Source organism: Anguilla rostrata, chromosome 11 (assembly GCF_018555375.3).
Source record: "Anguilla rostrata isolate EN2019 chromosome 11, ASM1855537v3, whole genome shotgun sequence".
Lineage (NCBI taxonomy): Eukaryota > Metazoa > Chordata > Actinopteri > Anguilliformes > Anguillidae > Anguilla > Anguilla rostrata.
Window position 1 is genome coordinate 19,595,370 of NC_057943.1, and position 20,769 is coordinate 19,616,138.

General features: G+C 44.0%; 2 protein-coding genes across 4 annotated transcripts in view; one reads left to right on the forward strand and one right to left on the reverse strand.

Moving 5' to 3' along the window:
• LOC135234209 (short transient receptor potential channel 4-associated protein-like) lies at nucleotides 1–13,397 on the forward strand. 3 transcript variants are annotated; one of them, XR_010324033.1, is made up of 21 exons: nucleotides 1–162; nucleotides 2,674–2,802; nucleotides 3,023–3,139; nucleotides 3,276–3,333; nucleotides 3,545–3,600; nucleotides 3,879–4,007; nucleotides 4,215–4,416; nucleotides 4,639–4,827; nucleotides 5,319–5,461; nucleotides 6,057–6,185; nucleotides 6,284–6,342; nucleotides 6,430–6,531; nucleotides 6,652–6,735; nucleotides 6,839–6,929; nucleotides 7,027–7,167; nucleotides 7,296–7,407; nucleotides 7,564–7,676; nucleotides 7,938–8,144; nucleotides 8,695–8,862; nucleotides 10,056–10,288; nucleotides 11,732–13,397. XR_010324033.1 is itself a non-coding variant. In XM_064298574.1 (20 exons), the coding sequence occupies exons 1-19, from the start codon at nucleotides 37–39 to the stop codon at nucleotides 8,830–8,832; spliced, it is 2,325 nt and encodes a 774-aa protein (XP_064154644.1). In that variant the 5' UTR covers nucleotides 1–36; the 3' UTR covers nucleotides 8,833–8,862; nucleotides 10,056–13,397. The 3 variants fall into 3 exon arrangements, 2 of the variants coding, with proteins under 2 accessions (XP_064154644.1, XP_064154645.1); XM_064298574.1 differs by having other exon boundaries at nucleotides 10,056–13,397; XM_064298575.1 differs by having other exon boundaries at nucleotides 10,059–13,397.
• The window catches only part of LOC135234208 (myosin-7-like), a 22,019-nt gene continuing 11,916 nt past the window's right edge, over nucleotides 10,667–20,769 (reverse strand). Inside the window, exons 26-42 of the mRNA XM_064298573.1 lie at nucleotides 20,439–20,584; nucleotides 20,240–20,330; nucleotides 19,647–20,036; nucleotides 19,339–19,465; nucleotides 18,856–18,974; nucleotides 18,492–18,688; nucleotides 17,905–18,254; nucleotides 17,680–17,804; nucleotides 17,284–17,399; nucleotides 16,792–16,984; nucleotides 16,438–16,641; nucleotides 15,089–15,214; nucleotides 14,785–14,955; nucleotides 14,508–14,612; nucleotides 14,241–14,336; nucleotides 13,978–14,112; nucleotides 10,667–13,862 (exon numbers count right to left, since the gene is read on the reverse strand). Of these exons, the coding sequence (XP_064154643.1) occupies nucleotides 13,851–13,862; nucleotides 13,978–14,112; nucleotides 14,241–14,336; nucleotides 14,508–14,612; nucleotides 14,785–14,955; nucleotides 15,089–15,214; nucleotides 16,438–16,641; nucleotides 16,792–16,984; nucleotides 17,284–17,399; nucleotides 17,680–17,804; nucleotides 17,905–18,254; nucleotides 18,492–18,688; nucleotides 18,856–18,974; nucleotides 19,339–19,465; nucleotides 19,647–20,036; nucleotides 20,240–20,330; nucleotides 20,439–20,584 (2,703 nt within the window). The 3' untranslated portion in view covers nucleotides 10,667–13,850. The remainder of the gene's footprint in view (nucleotides 13,863–13,977; nucleotides 14,113–14,240; nucleotides 14,337–14,507; nucleotides 14,613–14,784; nucleotides 14,956–15,088; nucleotides 15,215–16,437; nucleotides 16,642–16,791; nucleotides 16,985–17,283; nucleotides 17,400–17,679; nucleotides 17,805–17,904; nucleotides 18,255–18,491; nucleotides 18,689–18,855; nucleotides 18,975–19,338; nucleotides 19,466–19,646; nucleotides 20,037–20,239; nucleotides 20,331–20,438; nucleotides 20,585–20,769) is intronic.

Below are 20,769 nucleotides of genomic sequence, written 5' to 3' on the forward strand. Positions count from 1 at the left end.
AGCTTCCTGTTTAGAACAGTTCAGGAAGAAGAAGTAATGGCGACGTCGGTGGGTGCCGAGTCCTCTCGGACTGGGTTATCCCGAAAAAGCCGAAGTAGGAATATCCTGTCCAGGATTAGACATGGTCAAATTACTGGTTGTGGACTGAGCCGGGGGACACAGGTAATACAGACAGTGAATTGTCGCTATGTTACCTGTAAAATTGAGAATAGAAGCGAAGGCCGTCGCTGTCCGGGAACTAGAGTTCGTCTCTGCCCAGATTAAAATGTTCGCTATGGCCGCTGAGGGGGTATTCAGTGAACGCCTGGAATCGAGTTACCCCAAACATGAGTTTCCGGTTATGTAAGCTTACTGAACAATTTACTGACATAAAGTGACCTCTTAGAAATTCAACTTACGTTATTTGGTTTTAGTAAGCCATCTAACCAGCTTTCCAAGATGATGACGTGAATTGCAATTTTATGGTCTTTTGTTGAAGTGACCTAGCTACATAGCGAATTTAGCATGCGATGGGGCAAACTACCCGATAGCTAGCTACCAAATTAGCATATCACATAGTCATACGCGATTATTTAAAGCTTGAGGTGCATATTTAACAAACTACTATATTTTAATTACAGATACGACAGCCAGTTATTTAACTAGATAACTAGGTCTACCTTCTTTGCTCGCAGTCCAGGAACGATGTTGTTCGGTTTAGTTGACGAACTAGCTAGCTATCATTACCTAATGTTATCTATCTAGATTAGTGTATCTGACGTTAGCTAGTCTACTGCAACTAATCGTCATTCGTAACATAACAGAGAGAAAAATTGGCATCAAACTACGTTAGCTTCTGTTCTTTATTTCCGATTATCCATCGACAGCAACGACGTTTATATGTATTTATTTAATCTTAACTAGTTAGTACTTGTCAGTTAACAGTCGTCTATCAAACTACATAGCTACCGTGCTAAATGATAGTAAACGATTAAAATGAATAGACGTTACGTTGTAACTGAGCTAGCGTTAGCTAATCAGCTGGGAAAAGTGGAATGTGGCGGACTTCCAGATTGCTGCCTAATTGCTACCCATCTTCATTATGTCATCACATTAATTGTAGTTGGATAATGTTTCCTAGCTGTCCAGCTAGGCACTCGGCCTCAGCCTGTGTTTATACTCCGTGCTCTAACTTGACTATCTTCGCTGTTATGTCGACTGGCTAAGTTTGCTACCTAATTGTTATGCCACGTTTCTCGACAAGTGCGCAAATTTATTCGTAGCTGATGTTTGAGGCCACATTACACCTATTGAGAATTTTAGATGGGCAATCGTAGGGTAATTTAAGGTTTATATGTGCCTTTGTTATGTGGTTATTAGCCAGGCTGTAACTGGGTGCTGCTTTAACGTTTTCAGTGGATACTCAATCTGTTTTTCAGAAATGCTGTCTATGAATACCATTTTGATTTACTGCTCGTGTGGAAGTATTCGCCTTAAAACCGACGCAACGTGATGGCTGTTAACCTAATTGTCCGAGACTGTACACAAATTTACTGTACTTGGTTAACATTTGTGTGTTAACGAGCTTACCGATATCAGCACCCATATACGATTAGATGTACAACATTGCTAGACACGCATAAAACGGTATAATGTGTACATGAAAACTTATAATTCTTTCCTAATGAGCTGTTGAAATGCAAGTCAATTGGAAAATAACTCTTATGCAAAAGTAATATGTAAAATAAAGTATGTGTTGTCCACGTGACAATTCATGGTGAAAATGATACCGTCAAGCTGGGGGAAAAAGAAAAACATTCATGTTGTGTTACTTGGCGTGATAACACTCATCATGCAAACCTGTAGATGTTTCGCATTGTATACATTTTTGCGCAAATTATTTTTTATAATCCCAATTTGGCTGCCTCATTTTGAGGTCCTTCTCATCACTGCAAAATCCTGTCAATTCAAGAGAGTCTTTTTAGGCGCAGTGACAATTAGAATTTTAACCAGTGAGTGGTGAGTCATTTTAATTGGCTGCCTATTAGAAATGGAAGTGCATATCCCTTCTAGGATTTACACACCCCAAACTTCTTAAAAATGAAGTATTAATGTATACATTTTATGATTTGAAGATCATTTGAAATGTAAGATTTACACAACATGGGGCGACATAGCTCAGGAGGTAAGACCGATTGTCTGGCAGTCGGAGGGTTGCCGGTTCAAACCCCGCCCTGGGCATGTCGAAGTGTCCTTGAGCAAGACACCTAACCCCTAACTCCTAACTGCTCTGGCGAATGAGAGGCATCAATTGTAAAGCGCTTTGGATAAAAGCGCTATATAAATGCAGTCCATTTACACAAGGTTTTTAATCGGTGAGGGTGCTCTGTCCTTGTCAAGCCTTCCATTCGTGTTGGTTAAGTAATGCCCTAGCTCGGGGGGGGGATTTCTGGGATTCATAATATGAATTGCATGCGTTGGCTACCGTCAGTATAGGCTTTGATGTGTCTGACTCTGAAATGAAGCATAACATTAGTCTCCCAGTTGGAACAGAAGTGCATGTACCCTGGGTGCGAGTCCAGAGAAGGATTTTCTGTCTTCTGAAAACACAGTGAGAATGTGGCGTTCGTTTCTTTGTGGGCTCTTTCCTTTCCTACGTTGGCGACTGCCATTGCGTCTGTGCTGCTTTTCCAGTTACCCGAGGCTCTGCTCAAAGAGAGGGACAAGCGCGCCAGATGGCAAGGGATCCCCATACTGCTGCAGAGGCTGTATGAAAGCAGCCACCCCAATAGCGATCTCTCTCAGACCCATGGAGTGGTGAAGGTACTGCTGGCATTCATTCATATACTACTGGTCTTTCTTCTCTCAGCTGTGGCTTCAGAGATTATGAAATGTGTATTTGCATCCAGTAGTTTAGTGTGTGCACATTCATGGTGTTTGTGCTTGTGAATTCTTTTGGATGTGTGCACTATATTGACAGTTGAATGTGTTTGGTGAGCTATCAGCAGGGTCATTCGTGCATGGCATTTTGTCCACATTTTAGGAACTGTCATCCTTGCTTTCCATGGAAGCCATGTCGTTTGTGACAGAGGACAGGAAGACGGCTCAGGAGTCGACCTTTCCCAACACGTACACGTTTGATCTCTTTGGAGGTGTTGATGTGAGTTCCCGCAGGTTTTCCTTTCGTTTTCAGGGCCATGCCCATTTACTTTCAAACATTTCAGAATGCATGATGTGACCTGAGCAGTTTTGGTTGTTCACTTGCTGGATGTTCACTCATTATAACTTCCTTGCAGTTACTGGTGGAAATCTTAATGAGACCCACACTCACAACGCAGAAGAACAGCTCCAAAAGTAAGCTATTGGAAAAAATGTTCAATAATAGACATTTAAACTCCAGCTGTTAATTTCCTCTAGATTAGCCTCCTTGTCTTCCGTTACTTAATGGGAGAATTGACTATATTTGAGCATAGTTTGAAATTTAGCATTTATTTTAACTGTAATAATGTGCTTTGTAAACTTTCTCTTTACCAACTGCATTATGAACGCTTTGTTCTCTCTACAGTGAGTGACGATCTGGTCAAAGACTGTTTGAGTGTTCTGTACAACTGCTGTATATGTGTAAGTACTTGCATTGATTATGCAAATTGTTACAGATTTATAACTATAGAAAGGATGGATATTATGGACTCTTTTGCAGTTAAGCACGCAAAGATGATGTTATTGATGAATTCAGCTGAAAAGCCATTGCTGCTGTTCTTCTTTTCTCAGTTGTTTTCCATCATTATGTGTACTTTGTTGAATGTAACATAGCTGCAGTACTCTGATCTTATTCACCCATGACCAGACTACTGCATGCTGATGCTGGCTGGGAATTGACTTCCTCGTGTCTGTTTCAGACGGAAGGGGTCACGAAAAGCCTTGCATCTAGGAACGACTTCGTTTTGTTTCTGTTCACCCTGATGACAAATAAGAAGACCTTTCTGCAGACGGCCACGCTAATCGAAGACATCCTAGGGGTCAAAAAGGTGACCAGTGCTGGTTCTTAAAATCTGAAAAAGCTGCTTTGTACTTTTAGTGAACCACCATAATGGGATTCTTGTTGTAATTATTGACATGGACCTCTGGGATAACTTTCAAGATTGGTTTGAATGTGACCAGTGGGAATATTTATGCGCTCACTGTGGTGTCTGCTGCGTTGACCATGGTGCGCCTGCTTCCTCTCCACATCACAGGAGATGATTCAGCTGGAGGACATCCACAACCTGCCCACTCTGGTCCAGAGCTTCGACCAGCAGCAGCTCGCCAACTTCTGCCGCATCCTGTCCGTCACCATCTCCGAGCCCGATGTGGGCAACGACGACAAGCACACCCTCCTGGCAAAGAACGCCCAGCAGAAGAAGAACGCCAGCCCCTCCCGCGCAGAAGTCAACCAAGGTACGGCAACAACTATAAGCAAAGCTGGAAATATGACCTTCATACCAGCCAGAGTGCCAGCTCATATTAGGTATGTAGACTGGGAATAATAGTATATGAACTCCACATTCTAGCGAACTCAATTTTATATGAACTCCACGGGAGAAAGTAGAGTTGGACGATTGAATCTTTATTCCAGTGAAAGATATGTTTTGAACTTTGACATCTCCTCTCGTGTCTCAGTGACTCTCCTCAACATACCCGGGTTTATTGAGAGACTGTGCAAGCTGGCCACTCGGAAGGTGTCTGAAGCCACGGGCACCTCCAACTTCCTGCAGGAGCTGGAGGACTGGTACACCTGGCTGGACAATGCTCTGGTGCTGGACGCGCTCATGCAGATGGCCACGGAGGAGGCGGAGCACAGCAGCACAGGTGAGTCGTACCTTCTGCTGCTACCTCCCTACAGCCCACTGCCTGTGCAGTTGCATAGTAAAAGCATAGTCTTTCCAGAGATATTTAACTGTTTTGATCAGTATTAGATGGCTGTTGAAACCTTCAGCAGTTCTAATGTTCAGCTGTTTTTTTACCAGATATTTCTCAGATTAACTACAAGTGAAAACTTGTTTGCAGGACCACTGACTGATTGCCAGCCCATACCAGAATTGGAATATGGAGCATTTATTCTGACTGTGCTAAATTGTGATTCATTTTGTGGTGGACTGTTGACGTGGCCTGGTAGGGTTAGCGATGCGTGATTAAGCATGAATATGGAGCTATACTTAAACCCCAAGCTTGAGTTTCCATTTGCTACTGCGGTTTTGTCCTTGAACAACCTCAGACACCCTTGGTTTTATTTGAGAAATGGAAGCAGGATCTGTTGCAGCCTGTTTGACAGAGGAGCGTGCTTTTCACAATGCTTTCAGAATCCTCTGACGAGAGCAGCCTGGCCACGAGCCCACTGAGACACCGGCTCCCGCAGTCCATGAAGATTGTGCACGAGATCATGTACAAGGTGGAGGTGCTGTACGTCCTCTGCGTGCTGCTCATGGGTCGCCAAAGAAACCAGGTGAGGAGCTGGGGCCTTTAATGTTCCGGAACCACTGGTGCAGTTCAACGTAATTGATCTGGCAGCTGTTCCCTGGCTGTAGAGGTGGTTAAATGGCAAATCGCTGACAAACGTGTGAGTTAAAACAGGTTTAGTGGCATTACTGGAATCTATGCATGTGCCTTCATTTTCCCTGGAACCCCCGGGTAAATGGATTGATCATGCCCAAACAGACCCAGCATGTGCACGCAGTCTACAGCCATTATTTAAGCCATGACCCAACACAGATTGGAAGTAGACTTAGTGCTTGAAGTCACAGCGTTTAGTCTTTCTTATCCACCGCTGCTTGTGACACTGATCTACATTTTTGCATTAGTCAGCCCTGCATTATACGCGCAGTGGTAAAGGACATGTGACCTGAGCCTGCAGCGCAGTGGTCACCAACCCTGTTCCTGGAAATCTATCATCCTGCAGGTTTTCATTTCAACCCTAGCTGTTGAATGAGGTGGGCTTTGTTAGGGTTGGAGTGAAAGCCTACAGGACGGTAGATCTCCAGGAGCAGGGTTGATTGCCACTGCTATAGAGAATAAACCCTTCTGTGTGTACACCCCCGCAGGTGCACAAAATGTTGGCCGAGTTCCGGCTGATCCCAGGACTCAACAACCTCTTCGACAAGCTCATCTGGAGGAAGCAGACGTCCAACCATGTGCTGCACGGGCAGAACCAGAACTGCGACTGCAGCCCGGTAAGCATGTGGGCACAGCCTGCAGCTCTGTGTGTCATGCCATCGCATGTGCTCTTTGCACGGTTGGTCATTTTCCTTTGTTTCGGTCACTTTGACAGGAAATTTCCTTCAAAATCCAGTTCTTGAGGCTGCTTCAGAGCTTCAGTGACCACCACGAGTGAGTATTTACCAGATGGCGGGAGGCTGCTTGGTACGGTGGCCCGTTGGTCTCACTGGTGCAAATCTGAATCTTTCCTCCTTTCAGGAACAAATACCTGCTTCTGAACAGCCAGGAGCTGAATGAGCTGAGCTGCATCTCTCTGAAAGCCAACATCCCGGAGGTGGAAGCTCTGGTCAAAACTGACAGGTAGGGAGCACAGCTCACAGGTATTCCTTCTCCAGCACACAGACAGAAGCTGGCTTTCTCATTGGCTCTCACTCTCCCCCTCTTTCTATTTCATGACTTTCTCTCTCCTCCTCTCTGTAGGAGTCTGGTTTGTGACGGTAAGAAGGGTCTCCTGACTCGGTTGCTCGCGGTGATGAAGCGGGAACCAGCGGACTCCTCCTTCAGGTAAACGGGCCTGTCCTGGCTGTTTGGCCCTGTCAGGGCCCGTGTGAGCCATGTGCTGTGCTGGTGCTCACCTGTCCTCCCCCATGCTCACCCCCCACCCCAGGTTCTGGCAGGCCAGGGCAGTGGAGAGCTTCCTCAGAGGGGCCACCTCCTACGCCGACCAGATGTTCCTCCTGAAGAGGGGCCTGCTGGAGGTGAGCGTGCCGCAGAGCTGAGCGCGGACCCGGTCGCTATGGCAACCTCTCGCACTTGCGTCATTTTTTCCCCCTCTCGCTCTTTTCCTCCCTCCAGCATATCCTGTTCTGCATCATTGACAGCGGCTGCAAGTCCAGGGACGTGCTCCAGAGCTACTTCGACCTCCTGGGGGAGCTCATGAAGTTCAACAGTGATGCCTTCTGCAGGTTCAACAAATACGTCAACACAGACGAAAAGGTGGATAGTGTGCAGGGTCCTGGGGCCCCACCGTGTGACTGTGCTGCACGACCTTGCATAGGTTTATCTGTTCTGTGTATGTGGTTCACCTTTGGTAATGTCACCACGTCTTCGTTTTTCTCTTCCAGTTTCAGATCTTCTTGAATCAGATCAACAGCTCCTTGGTGGACTCCAACATGCTGGTGCGATGCATCGTCTTGTCCCTGGACCGATTCGAGAACCAAACGGAAGATGTGAAAGGTGATGTGAGCCAACCTGTGTCAGACTGTGCTCAGTGCAGCTGAAAGTAAAAGCTAAAAGTGTCCTAGAGAAGCAGTGTACAGTGTGCTCTGCTGGAATGGTAAGAGGAACAGGTGGGTGGGACTGAAACCTGCTGCTGCTGTCTGTTCTCCACAGTGGTGGAAGTGCTGTCGGAGTGCTGTCTGCTGTCGTACATGTCGCGTGTGGAGAACAGGCTCTCCTTCCTCTTCCGGCTTGTCAACATCATTAATGTGCAAACGCTCACACAGGTAAGCTCTCATTCTCCATTATTCAGTTATTCTTTGTCACTTTAATGGGCAGACAGGAATCTCTTATCTAGATTATACCTCAAAGTCACCTGAAAGTATTTCTCATAAGCTGAAACATTGATGAAACTCTGGAAACTCTGAAGGTCAGTGGCACAGAAATTAAATTAAACCTGTAGCGGTCACAGTATGGTGATCTGGCCCACTGCAGTCAGCCTCACATTAGACCAGGGCTTTGCCTGACGCCTCTCTCTGTGGACACAGGAGAACGTGAGCTGCCTGAACACCAGCCTGGTGGTTCTGATGCTGGCGCGAAAGAAAGACAAGCTGCCATTCTACCTGAAAGCCCTGAGGGAGAAGGAGTACTCGGAGAAGTACCCGGGCTGCCTGCTCAACAACTTCCACAACCTGCTGCGCTTCTGGCAGCGCCATTACCTCAACAAGGACAAGGACAGCACCTGTCTGGAGAACGTGAGTGCGGCGCTGCTCGCGGCTCAGGGACACGCTGGGCTCCAACTGTGTGCTCTGCCTGCGGCCTTCTCACTTTTCATGAATGAGAGTCCCTTTTGTGTCTTTTTCTTTTCTTTTTTAAAAATAAATATTGTTCCTTCCGAGCAGCCATAGTAATATTTCACGTAGTGCACCAGGATGCATGGTTGAAGCAGTGTCCACTAAGTCGTTTGTGCCCTGATGATGTTCAGATGTGTCAAAGGAACAGCATTTCCTGATTTTGAAAACTAGTTTGTGCTACTAATTTCATTTTTCAAGGCATTGTGTTTTAAACGTGTAGAAGAAACATTCATGCTATTAATTCAAGTTTTCTAGCTTCAGTTGGTACAAACCTCCCCCAGCAGCACATATGTTTAGCAGTCTAACCATGCAAATGTGACCTGCCTGCCTTCGTAGCACAAAAGCCCATTAGGAAAGCACACTGCCAGTGCGCACATGCCGTGTCATCGAGTCCAGGCCCCAGAAACATGACTTTAGTGTTTCACCCGCCCCCCCGTGTGCCCCCTCGCAGAGCTCCTGCATCCCCTTCAGCTACTGGAAGGAGACAGTGTCCGTCCTGCTGAGCCCGGACCGGACTTCGCTGTGTGCCATAGCAAGCTACATCGAAGAGGCGTACATGGACCTGGACAGAGACGCGCTGGAGGTTTAACCGCGGCACTCGGACGGAGGGAGGCGAGGGGTGAGGAGGGGTGCCGACACCGACAGTCTACACCGCAGAGGGCGTGTCCTAAGGGACGCTCGTTCAGGGATCCGTACTGTACAGTGCTGTGTGTGTGTGTGACTCTGGACCAGCCGAATGTTGTCAGATCATTGCGGGTGTGCGGGGAAACTCCAGCAGTCATTAACTGAAGGGTCTGTTTATTTTATTTTATTTCTCCCCCTCCCCCCCTCTCTGACTGCGGGGGACACCACACAAGTGCAGGAAAGAAAACCTGGTGTAAACCCCCCATCCTCCCTTAAGACAAAATCTTTCAGGGATAAGCAATAGTTCCACATATTTTTGAGATTAAGTCAAATAATACATATATGAAATATATATAGCTAACCTGTATGTTTTTGAAAGACATTGCATTTAGTCTCTCAAGAACCAGATATTTTGCTTTGATACACACTTTAAATGGAGACATCAGTTAAGATGGGATATGACTGCAGTTTTTAAAGGTGTGGGCCGCTATCAAACCTGAAATCACTCAAGTTTGCCATTACCTAGATCACATGCATCCTGCTCATGCTTGATCTGAATGCTGTTACACATCTTGCAGCCTTTACTGTTAGCATTAGTGTCCATTGTATACAGACAGAGTAGGGGGTGGGGTTTTGGGGGTGTGCTGGTCTAAGGAAGAGCTCTGTTTGCTTGGCGAAAAGGTCACCTGAGCTGTCCCTTTGAAGGAGCATTTCTACATGTCTGATCACGTGAACAGTGTTGATGGGGATGCTGGTTTCCACTGGCATTCCTCCCCACATCCAGCCCTTCATCCTTCCTCAGTACTAGTAGACCTACACCTTAAATCTGCTAGGACATCGGGGGGAGACACCTTTCTTCTCCCATTTTTATTTTTTTGTTCTGTGATACTGTATGTTGGCTCTCAATTCTTAATTATTTTAAAAATACACAGCATGGCATTTGCAAATATAGGTCTTACATTATTGTTAATGATCACTGTTTTTAATGCTGAGAAAAGAGGCCTCTGTAAAGTCCAAGGCAGTGTGAGAAAGTAGAAAATAAACTATGCAGGTCGTGGCATTTATCTCACTTGTATTTGTACTCCTAACCTTTCCAGTGCTCTGCAACTGGAAGTGATTTGTCAGTTGTGACTGTTTTCCAGCTGTCCACTTATCTCCCTTCTACCATGATCTTTCCCCTCCTCACAGCAGTACCTCATACCTCTTCTATCTGATTGGATGGAGCAGGGAGGAGGAGTCTCACTGCAGGGCCTGTTGCTTTGCCTGCTTTTGCCAGAATGTGTAGACGTTGCCAGGGAAACGGATGTCCAATTGAGCAGTCTGCTCCCGAAGCACGTCTTTGATCTATATCACTCAGTTGTGCTGGAGTTCCCTAGATGGCCTGAGTAATCCTTTGGAGAGATTCAACGACAAAAACTATGGTTTGAGCTACCTCATTTTTTCAACCCAGCACCATCCACCTTGTACTGCCATTCTCATACATAGGGTTGCAATAAATCAAGCTTTTCAACCATGATCAAGTAATGTTGTCAAATCCCTTTTTACACACCCGGGGCTGGTTGTACCAACTGGACGTGCACGTGTGGCTGAAAGTTGCATCTGACCTGGAACAGAGTCACAGTTCTGGCTTAATTTATACATCAGTTAGACCAGTTGGACATGCTTTTTGTTACACCTGGACACAAACTTAATATTCATCAATAGAAGCCCAATGCCATGTGGCAATATTAGTGGCCAGGGTAGGTGAAATATAAAATCACCAAATTGCAGGTCTTGGTGCATTAGTAAAAATCGGCAGGGTCTTTTTTTTTTTGACTGAGGTGTGTAAACTATTAACACTATTGGATCATGTGCATGTATCTGTCCACAGCCTACATCATCTGTAAGTGATTTCTAAAATGTCCAAGCTTCCAGGCAGGATTGTCCGTGACATGCTGTATGCAGTTGCCTTCTTGATAGTAAGAGGGGTGGATAAATGCAAACAGGCACGTTATTTTCCTTTTGAAGAGGTAAATGCCAGTCAAGTGGTATTTACTATGTCTTGGCTTATGAAAATTATTGGCTTGATGACAGCATAAGCTTTCTGGCATCAAAACTTCTGGCCTTTCTCTGCCGAGCAGCTTTCACATCAACTTTTTCGTGTGACCAGTGGCAGATTTATCATCATGAATTACCTGTGGGGCAAAATTTCTAATTAAACCGGCAAACATTTACTTCAGTAACTATTTTGTTCTGGTTAGCCATAATTCTGATACAATATTGTACTGTATATGCTCTTTTAAAAACTTCTAATTTGAAAAATATCCTGAAAGAACAATGCCAGCGCCTGTTGGATGACTTTTTGCCAAATATGTTTTCAGTAAATCCACTGTTGCTATATGTTCTGTTTTTGCTCATTTATGAAATGTTAATTCGCTATGTAGCTGGTTAAGGCACAGGGCACAGTTTACGTAGTTCACTTAGACGTTCTAGGGTTACTTGGTTTGTGTCAGTTTCGTTGTGTGTTTATGCACATGAATATGTATTACTTATGCTAGATATACAATGTTTACGCTGGACTTAAGTGTCTCGACATACTGTTAGCAACAGGTTTTAAAATGAGATCAGTCAGACATACCATTTCCTAACTTGGCACTTACGACCAACCTTTTTTATTTTAATTTTTTATTTTTATTAAATGCCCAGTTAGTGCAACCAGCCCTAGGAGCCCCAAACGTATGTTTCAAATCCATAAAAATCACCCTGCACATTGAAAAGTGGAACTGTATTTTCTCTCAAGTCTATTAATATTTCCCAGACCTCAAGGGGTCTTAAGTGAACTGAAATGTTGTCTTATTGCTGCTGCTTGTTTTCTTTTTCCCCAGTCTTTTCACTATGCATGCAACAGTCTGGTTTGTGAAGGTGATGTGACTTCTTTGCGGAGTTTGTTGGAGTTTACAGTTGGGGAAGCTGGGCTTGTTTGGCCACACAGGAGTCTGTGTGTCCAAGTGATCTCTGCAAACCAGGCCAGCAGTATCTTCGTCACAACGAGCACCAAACATCACCATGAATGTTGCATTCTGTTTCCCTTGGGCTCCAAGCGCGATCTGTTTAAAGACTATTTTGTGACAAAGGTGGTTTAAAAGGGCATCTATGATTATTCTCTGGGAGGGGCAATCTGACCCAGAGCCTGTTTGGTTGAAGTGTACCAAGCCTTTATTATTCATTGTTGTAAAGGCCATTTATTTGGTGGAAGCACGGTACACTTTCCTTGGATTTCTCTTCTAGAAATCAATTATTGTTCTGGTCAGCTTTCAAAAAAACAATTCTTAGCAATCTATATATGTAAAATAATAATAGGATGCACTCATTACAATGAAGATAAATGCCTAAGGTGCGTTCTGCTTTTAAACAGATCTCCTGATTTGGGAATTAACTTTTAAATTAATTTTTTTTTCTTTCTCCTTGTTGTTTGAATGCTTAGTCAGTTTATACACTACATATTTTAAAATATGTGGTACTAGGCTAACTTTCAGACTTGCTTAGTGAGTCTTATTTAGGTATGCAGAATAACATGTTCCTATAGCCATCACCCAGACTATTCAAAAATATTTTAATGATTTTATTCCTTGGATTTGGAAACATTTTGAGTTGTATTATGCAGTGATCACCTGACAACAAAAGTATCAATTTGGATGTTATTTTTGCATCTGTCTTGTCTAGGCTTAAAAGTTAACAAATTTTTAATATATTCAGCTTCAAACTAGCAAGCTTTTAACCATTGCTACAAATTGTACTATATTGACCCACACTGTCATTTGTAGTATACCTATCGAATGGTATATTTTAGTCCAGATAGTTCAACAGTGAATTGTCAATGCAGTTGTTTATGCTCAAATCATATTGTTCATATTGTACATTGGCAATGATCTAAATATTGAATCAGATGAGTCTCTATCCTCGTACCCATTTAAAATCTTATATCTGAACATAGCTATTATTAGCAATCACCCTGAAACCTGGGCAATGCTGGTGCTAAACGCTTTGCATTTGATTGTAACTGACTTTTCCCTCTCAATAGGTACTTGACAATAGATGGATGGAGATTCGGTATCTCTTTTGTGGGTTATAATTAGCAGATAATTATGGCAGAAAAAAAAATGCCACATTGGGTGGTTTTTTTTTCAATTTCCTTTGTACAGCTATGTCCGATTGTGCATTGATTATGATTTAGTGATTTTAATTGAGTTTGTGAATATGGCACAAACTAGAATATAGCTACTGCACCTGAAAAGTGTCTTATATATGCAGTAATCACCAGCCAGTAGTTTTCCCAAGCACCAGTGTGTTTCTGGTGAGCAGCACACACTCGTCTGTGTATACCAAACTCAGAATACCACTCTTAATCACCCACGCCCTGCTAGTGAACTGTTTTAATGCACATCCACAATTTTTGTTGTTATTTTCCCCCTCTGTATTTGGGTTTGGATTTAATTTACTATTTAACTGTTATTGTTTGTAAATTGAAAAAATAAATGGTCACAACTTTAATCCAGACTTGTGTTCCTCTGTGTGAACATGGACATCTGTCACCACTTTTCTTTGTTTCTGGGCCCTACCCTGAAGTAAGATCAAAGAGGAACCTTTGGGACTTTAGTTAAAACAATATCAACCAGTGGCAGTAAAGTTTTTTAAAATTATTATTCAGTAATTTTGTTGTAAAATTGTCTTTCCAGTGGTCCAGTACCACAACCACTGCACCCACAAGCTTTTCTGCAAAGGAACTGAATTAACATTAATGTTAAAATAGCAACAAGTAAACAAGCATATTTGGTCAATGAGTTGTGTTAAAATGAATTTGGCCCCCTTAATCTCAACTGTAGATTTGCAAAGTCGGTACTGTACAGGGCATGAATAAAGAATTGTGTTCAATTTTCTTTATTGCATCTACTGTCCAAGGCGATCGCATCATCTGTGGTGTGGGCCCCCAGAGTCTCTTCTCATTCATTCTGCAAGCTGAAATAGTGGAAATGCAAGTTGCACTGAAATGACATCCTACTGTGAGGTTTTAAAAAAGCTCCATGACAATAATAATCTCTCTCTCTGCGGGGAATGTTATGTCAGGACTCACCTTCACCCCCTGGTCCCGGGTACGAACGCGGAGCTTATTGACCTGCGTCTCTGCCATGTCAGCGCGTTCCTCAGCGGCGTCAAGCTCGTGCTGGAGCTTCCTGTTCTTGGTCTGGTTGGAGTTTACGTGCTCCTCCTGGTAAAGAGAAAAAGAGGGGGAGGAATGCTCAGCAGCTGGCAGGGATACTAGCTTTCATTTTAATAGACTTGTCAAATGTATAAAATGTATGACCTAAAATTTATTTATTTATGACTCCAACTTACTGCTTCCTCAGCCTGCCTCTTGTAACTCTTCACCTTGGCCTGCAGCTTGTTAATGAGCTCCTGCAAGCGTAACAGGTTCTTCCGGTCCTCTTCTGCCTGCAAGGCCGAGAGAAGAAAGAGCTTACACTTGGACCACTTTTTTTTTTTTTTTTTTTTTTTAAGTTAAAGGTTGCTGATGCACCAGAGAGCTACAAGCTTGATTTGGTGTAACCGTTGTACAGTGAGGCGAGACGCCTAAGGGTGCTCTGCAGGAGAAAGGAGCTGTACCTGATAGGTGAGCTCTTTGATACGCCGCTCGTACTTGCGCACTCCCTTCTGTAGCTCATTGGTGGTCTTCTGCTCACATTCCAGCTCATTCTCCAGCTCTCTCACCTGAGGGTCAAAGCATTCAGTCATGTAATAATTCTCCCACCAAAATTAAGGCTTTGAACCAGGTTTAGAGTACCGGATGCAAGTCGGTCTGCACTGACATGCTTTGCGTCATTCTCTGAGAACTGGAAAGAGCAGAAAATGATCTCCGCCAGTATGGTGCTATTGTCCTCACCCGGTTCTCCAGTTTCTGTATCTGCTTCTTTCCTCCTTTGAGAGCAATCTGCTCAGCCTCATCCAGACGCATCTGCAGGTCCTTGATCGTCTGATCCATATTCTTCTTCATGCGCTCGAGGTGGGTGCTGGTGTCCTGCTCTTTCTTAAGCTCCTCTGCCATCATAGCTGCCTGCACAGGGTGAGAAATCTCAAGTAAGTTCCCTTTTAACTGCTCATTTATCTTACAATAATCTCATATACCACAGAGTTGTGTGCATTGCAAAGCCCGGTGGGACACAGATGGAGAAAGCAGTGTCACTCACATCAGTGATGGCCCTCTTGGCCTTCTCCTCAGCATTGCGGCACTCCTGAAAAGCTTCTTCCACCTCACTGGCCAATATGGAAAGATCGTGCTCAAGCTTCTTCTTCTGATTTATCAGCCCTGCGTTCTGGAGAGCAACAGACAGGAGGGTATTACGGTACTCAGGAAGGAGATTACTGTGCATCCATCATATAACTGCTGATCCGGCGCTTCTCAGAAACAGGACTGTAAACTGAGATAAGGAATTAGTCGAGCACACAGATCTTAAGCTTTTATTGCAAACAGACTAATGTTATGACACAGTGTCTTCAGCGTTAAACCAAAACATTACAGTATATGTTCGCAATAAAAGCTCAAAATCTGTTCTCCAGACGGATTGCTTAACTGGGTTTTATTGTACTTCTGTGAATAATGGGCACCACTCACTGTCTACATTTGTGTAACTATAAATCAGTTTACGGTTTTATTTTGTGTTCACAGACTCAACAAAGCCATGTCTTGTGCCTTGTGTATGTCAGTAGTACTGAACTGTGCCTAACCTCCTGTGTGCTGTCTGCTGGTGGGATGAGATGTTGTCCGTGTTCCCTCATTTGACTTGGCCAAACAGTGTGTTTGATTTTTATGTCTTTGGTGTTAAATTAATTCTTCCACATTGTTTGGATGTGTATGTATTGTGCGAAGTGGGGATTGATTGATAGAGGCAAGAAATGATTCTAAAGGAAATAAAATTGACTTTACAAATACAAATGGTCTTTTCAGATGGGATGATATTATGTTTGACAGTTATTTATATTACTATTGAATATAAGAGATGTATTACTGTGCATTTTAAGATTGTATACTAGCTTTTACATTGCAGTTATTAGTCTTGCTTTATCAGCTAGATCTTTTTACCTAAATGAACTAATTGCTTGGATCACAGAACCAAATGATCTGTGAATTATTTGGTTCTGTGTACTGATGGCCATACTCCTCTTGCTCTGTTCTGTTCTCTACATGATTTTGCCTATTTATATATTGTGATTAACTTGATTGATTTATTGATATTTTTCTTTACCAATGACCTTTTATGAAACAATTAATGTACTTACCTGAATTTTACTGGTTTAAAGTACCTTGGATGTCCACTAATGATGGTACTAATGAAATCTGGTTGCTGAAATGTTTGCCTTGAGATTTTTTCAATAGTCATTAACATCAGCACTATGTGCACCTTAGCTGATAAAGTATTTTTGATAGTTTGCTCTGTGTCTCATCTGTTCCAGTGTGTGGACAGCATTTCAGTATTGAGTTGTGTTGTTTACGTCTCTTTAATCCAATGCATCAAGGTTTGCTGTGGTTCCCACCCACCTGGGAATGCAACAAGTTGACCCTCTCTGTGGACTCCAGCAGCTCGTGCTCTGCCAGCTTGCGGCCACGATCTGTCTGCTCCAGCACACTACGCAGCTCCTCTACCTCTGATGAGAGCAAGGTGTTCCGCCTATCTGTGACCGCAGTCTGCTCCTTGAGCTCCTCGTTCTGGTGCACTGTCTCATCCAGCTCTATGTGCAGTTCCTGAAGATGCATCAGAGAGAGCATGCTCAGAACCTCCAATGACATCCTTGTAAGTTGGTTCGCTCTGCATTTCATTCCGTGTGTGCTTTTCTGTGAAAGTGATTGTTGATGCCCTGTGATGCTAACAAATCAGCAAAAAAAGAAACAGACCTTGATCTGAGCCTGCAGGTGCTGCACCAGCTTCTGGGATTCAACAGCGTGGCGGTTGGCATGGTTCAGCTGGATCTCCATCTCGTTCATGTCACCCTCCATCTTCTTCTTCAGCCTTATGGCCTCATTGCGGGACTTTGCTTCTGCATCCAGGGTGGTCTGCATGGATTCCACGATGCGCTGATGGTTCCGGCTGGCGAAGGGAAACAAAGTGGAGAGCACACTTGAAACACAGGTAATTAGCTCACTGCATACTTCACATTAATTCCTTCTGGTCAACGACTGTCGAAAAACAATCAAGCAAAAGGAGGGATGCAAAATATTTGTATTAATTGATATAACTAGCCAAAGTAAGTGTCACTGAAAATGATTTGTGTGGTTTGAATTTACGAAGGTGTTTATCTAAAGTCTAAAGCACTCTCAAACTAGCTACATAATAATAATAGTAATCCTTTAGTTTATTTATTATAAAGCAAACAAGTGCAAATCTACCAGAGGTTATTGATTTCCTCGTCCTTCTCTGCAGTCTTCCTGTCGACCTCAGCCTTGATCTGGGTGAGCTCAAGGTGGACACGTAGGGTCTTGCTTTCCTCATGCTCCAGTGTGCCCTGAGAGATTACGGGTGTACAGTGTCACATTTTTGTGTACTCAATTATCCTTAATACTTTTATGATACCATTTACCTCTAAATAGGAATTACACCATTTCATTGCAATGGATAACACTACCACAGTTCAGCAGCTGTCAGCTACTCTATGTTAGGACACATAAGTCTGAACCCTCTATAATTCACCACACTGATCTGTCAGGATTTGAACACATTTTTATAAATTCCAATAGTCACTTTAATTTATGTCTGGATAGAGATACTACAGTGGTGTATTATACCTCAACCTCCTCCAGAGCAGCCTGGATCTCACTTTTCTCTGCATCCAGGGCCTTCTTCAACTTCTCAAGCTCATGGACAGTCTTCCTGCCTTCGCTGACCTGATCTAACAGATCAGCAATCTCCTCTGGAGAAAGACAAGACATTTTAGATGGAAAGTGAAAAGAAGGTTGTTAAGTATGGACTGTAATTTGCGAAACTGTCAATTCACAGCGAGTTAGTCATACCCTGGAGGTTCTTGTTCTCCCGTTTGGCAGTCTCCAGGTGGTCAAGTGTCTCCTCGTACGCATTCTTCAGCTTGAAGAGCTCTGTGCTCAGGCTGCGTGACTCTTTCTGTGAGGACTCTAGCTCTGACTGGGTCCCCTCATATTTCTGCTTCCATTCAGACAGCACCTTGTCAAAGTTCCGCTGCCTCTTGTCCAGGGCAGCAGCGGCAGCGTTTGACCGCTCCAAGTCCGCCAGCAGGTCCTCGATCTCAGTCTGCAGCCGATACTTGCTCTTCTCCAGTGAGGAACACTTGGCATTCGAGGCCTCTACAGCTTCCTCTGCACCCTGCAGACGTGTCGCCAACTTCTTCCTGTTTATGCATTCATCTTTCTTATTTTATATCTATCTGCTATGTCTCTCACCCTCTAGAGTTTAGGGCATACATATTGCTCTGTTAAATGTTTAAATGAAAATATTACATTCATTATTTTTTAATCCAGGATCGACAAACAACCTCAAGGTCTTACAGCTGGGTCATTTCACAACCTTTTCAGTGTATTCTGTGAAGGACAGAAAAGTGAAAAGAAGCAGACGTGTGCCAGCTTACTTTGCCTCTTCCAGCTCCTCAGTCCTCTGGATGGCATCGGTCTCATACTTGGCCCTCCACTGGGACACTTCTGCATTGGCCTTGGACAGGGCACGCTGGAGCTCTGACTTGGCTTCCTGCTCCTCCTCATACTGCTCCCTCAGCAGGTCACAGTCATGTCTGGAGGACTGCAGGGCATGGGCTAGGGCATTCTTTGCCTGCAATCCAAAAAATGTGTCATTTGTAATACTGGACACAAAACTGAGCCTTATCATCCTCAGACATTCTGCACTCTTCAAACCTGAGCACCAAAGCAAGTATTACAACTTTATATTCAGGCAGATATATGCATTTTCAAATTTTGGATGAAGGTTTACAAAATCACCTTGTTCTCCTCTTCCAGCTGCTTCTTGAGCTCCTCTGCATTCTGGCAAAATGAATTCTTGGTGCGTTGGAGCTGAGTCACCAGTGTCTCACGTTCTTCTAGCCTCCTGCTCAGTTCAGCTGAAAATGGAGAGAGCAATAATGTCTATGAAAAATGACATGATGAGATTATAGATACGTGTACCTGAAGTATTGTCTCCCAGCAAGTGAATTTCTTTCCTAACAAAAATAGCTTAAGTTCATTGCAAGCAGGTAATTGAACAGGGGTCCATAATCATAAAGCATCTCAGAGTGCTGATCTAGGATCAGGTTAGCCTTCAGCTCGTAATGGGTTCGAGTAGAATATGTACCAAGGGATCCTCGGTAAAATATGCACTCCTACTCCGCTTTTGGAATATGAGCCCAGTTGGTATCACTTTCAGACCACAGTGATCATAATGAACATTCCATCCATCCATGCCATACTACAGCCCCAGATACTTGCCACTCTCACTCTGGGCCCGGGCTCGCTGTGAGGTGGCATCATTGAGATGTTTCTGGAGCTCCTCTACTTTAGCCCTGCTCTCGCTCAGTTGATCCTCATATGCCCTGCACATCTTCTCAACTGTAGCCTAAGGAAGGAGGTTAAGGATTCCAGATGTGAGCATGCAATACTCAGACATAAAATATGCATTTGGTATCTATATGCATTTTTATCCAGCATCAAGATAGTCACATAGACTAAAGAGTGGCATTAAAGGATGGATGCAGTATTTGTGCTTAAACCAGCCATCCACAGGTTCCCATTCTTACCTTGCCCTTAGAGATGTGCTCCAGGTTGGAAGCCAGATCATCTGCCTCCATTTTGGCCTCACACTTCTCCTTCTCCAGCTTCTGCTTGACCCTCTGCAGGTTGTCAATCTGCTCTCCCAGCTCGGCAACGCTGTCAGCGTGCTTCCTCCTCAGGACAGCAGCTGTGGCCTCATGGTGGAACATGGCCTCCTCCAGGTCCCGCCGCAGCTTCAGGAAGTCCGCCTCCCTCTTCTTGTTCATCTCGATCTGGAGGGAGGTGGCCCCACCCGCATCTTCGAGGCGCTCGGTCAGCTCCTCCAGCTCCCTCGTGATGTCACACAGCTGCTTCTCTGCCTTTGCCCGGCATGCCCGCTCCGCCTCCAGTTCTTCCTCCAGCTCTTCTATACGTGCCTGGCAGAACAGCCACTTAGTGCTATGAGTGCATTTTTTCTCATCTGTCTCAATTTTGTATGGATGAATACATCAAGATATTCAAAAACACAGTGAAGTGGATTCTATAGAATTGGCACACTTCTTGTAGTCATTTTGAAGGCCACTGTACATAATCTAAATCAATTCTGTTACTGAGTAGTAGAAAAGAACAGTTATTCTACCTGTAATTCCTTAATTTTCTTATGTAGCTGAATCCCCAAAGCTTGTTCATCTTCCATTTGGGAGTTCACCTGATTCACTTCAAGGTCTTTCCTAATCACAAGTAGAGTACCAGTATGATAAGGACAGGAGGGAATATAGCAACATGAATGTTATAGGATGGAAAAGTTCCAGCAGTGTTATTCACACCACACTTCTCACTTTTTTAGCTTCTCCTCAAGCTGCTGCTTGTCATTCTCCAGGTCCATGACAGACTCATGGGAGATCTTGAGATCCCCTTCCAGCTTGCGTTTGGCTCGCTCCAGGTCCATACGCACCTTCTTCTCCTGCTCCAAAGAACCCTCCAGCTATGGTGGGGGGATAGACAGTGGAGGGAGGTGCAGATACATTGAAATACCATGATGGATGCGGCTTACTCTGGAATAATTAGATTTAGTATACAATAGTGTACTCTTTTTATTATTGCCATTGTGAAGATATAGTTATGTACTATACATAATATGTACATTGTACTCTTAAATAATACTGAAAT

Excerpts from the sequence above, each read along its gene's own strand:
- LOC135234209 (XM_064298574.1), top strand. The coding sequence starts at position 37 with ATGGCGACGTCGGTGGGTGCCGAGTCCTCTCGGACTGGGTTATCCCGA. Across the intron at positions 5,462-6,056 it reads TGGGTCGCCAAAGAAACCAG|GTGCACAAAATGTTGGCCGA; the intron begins GTGAGGAGCTGG and ends ACACCCCCGCAG. Across the intron at positions 7,677-7,937 it reads ATGTGCAAACGCTCACACAG|GAGAACGTGAGCTGCCTGAA; the intron begins GTAAGCTCTCAT and ends CTGTGGACACAG.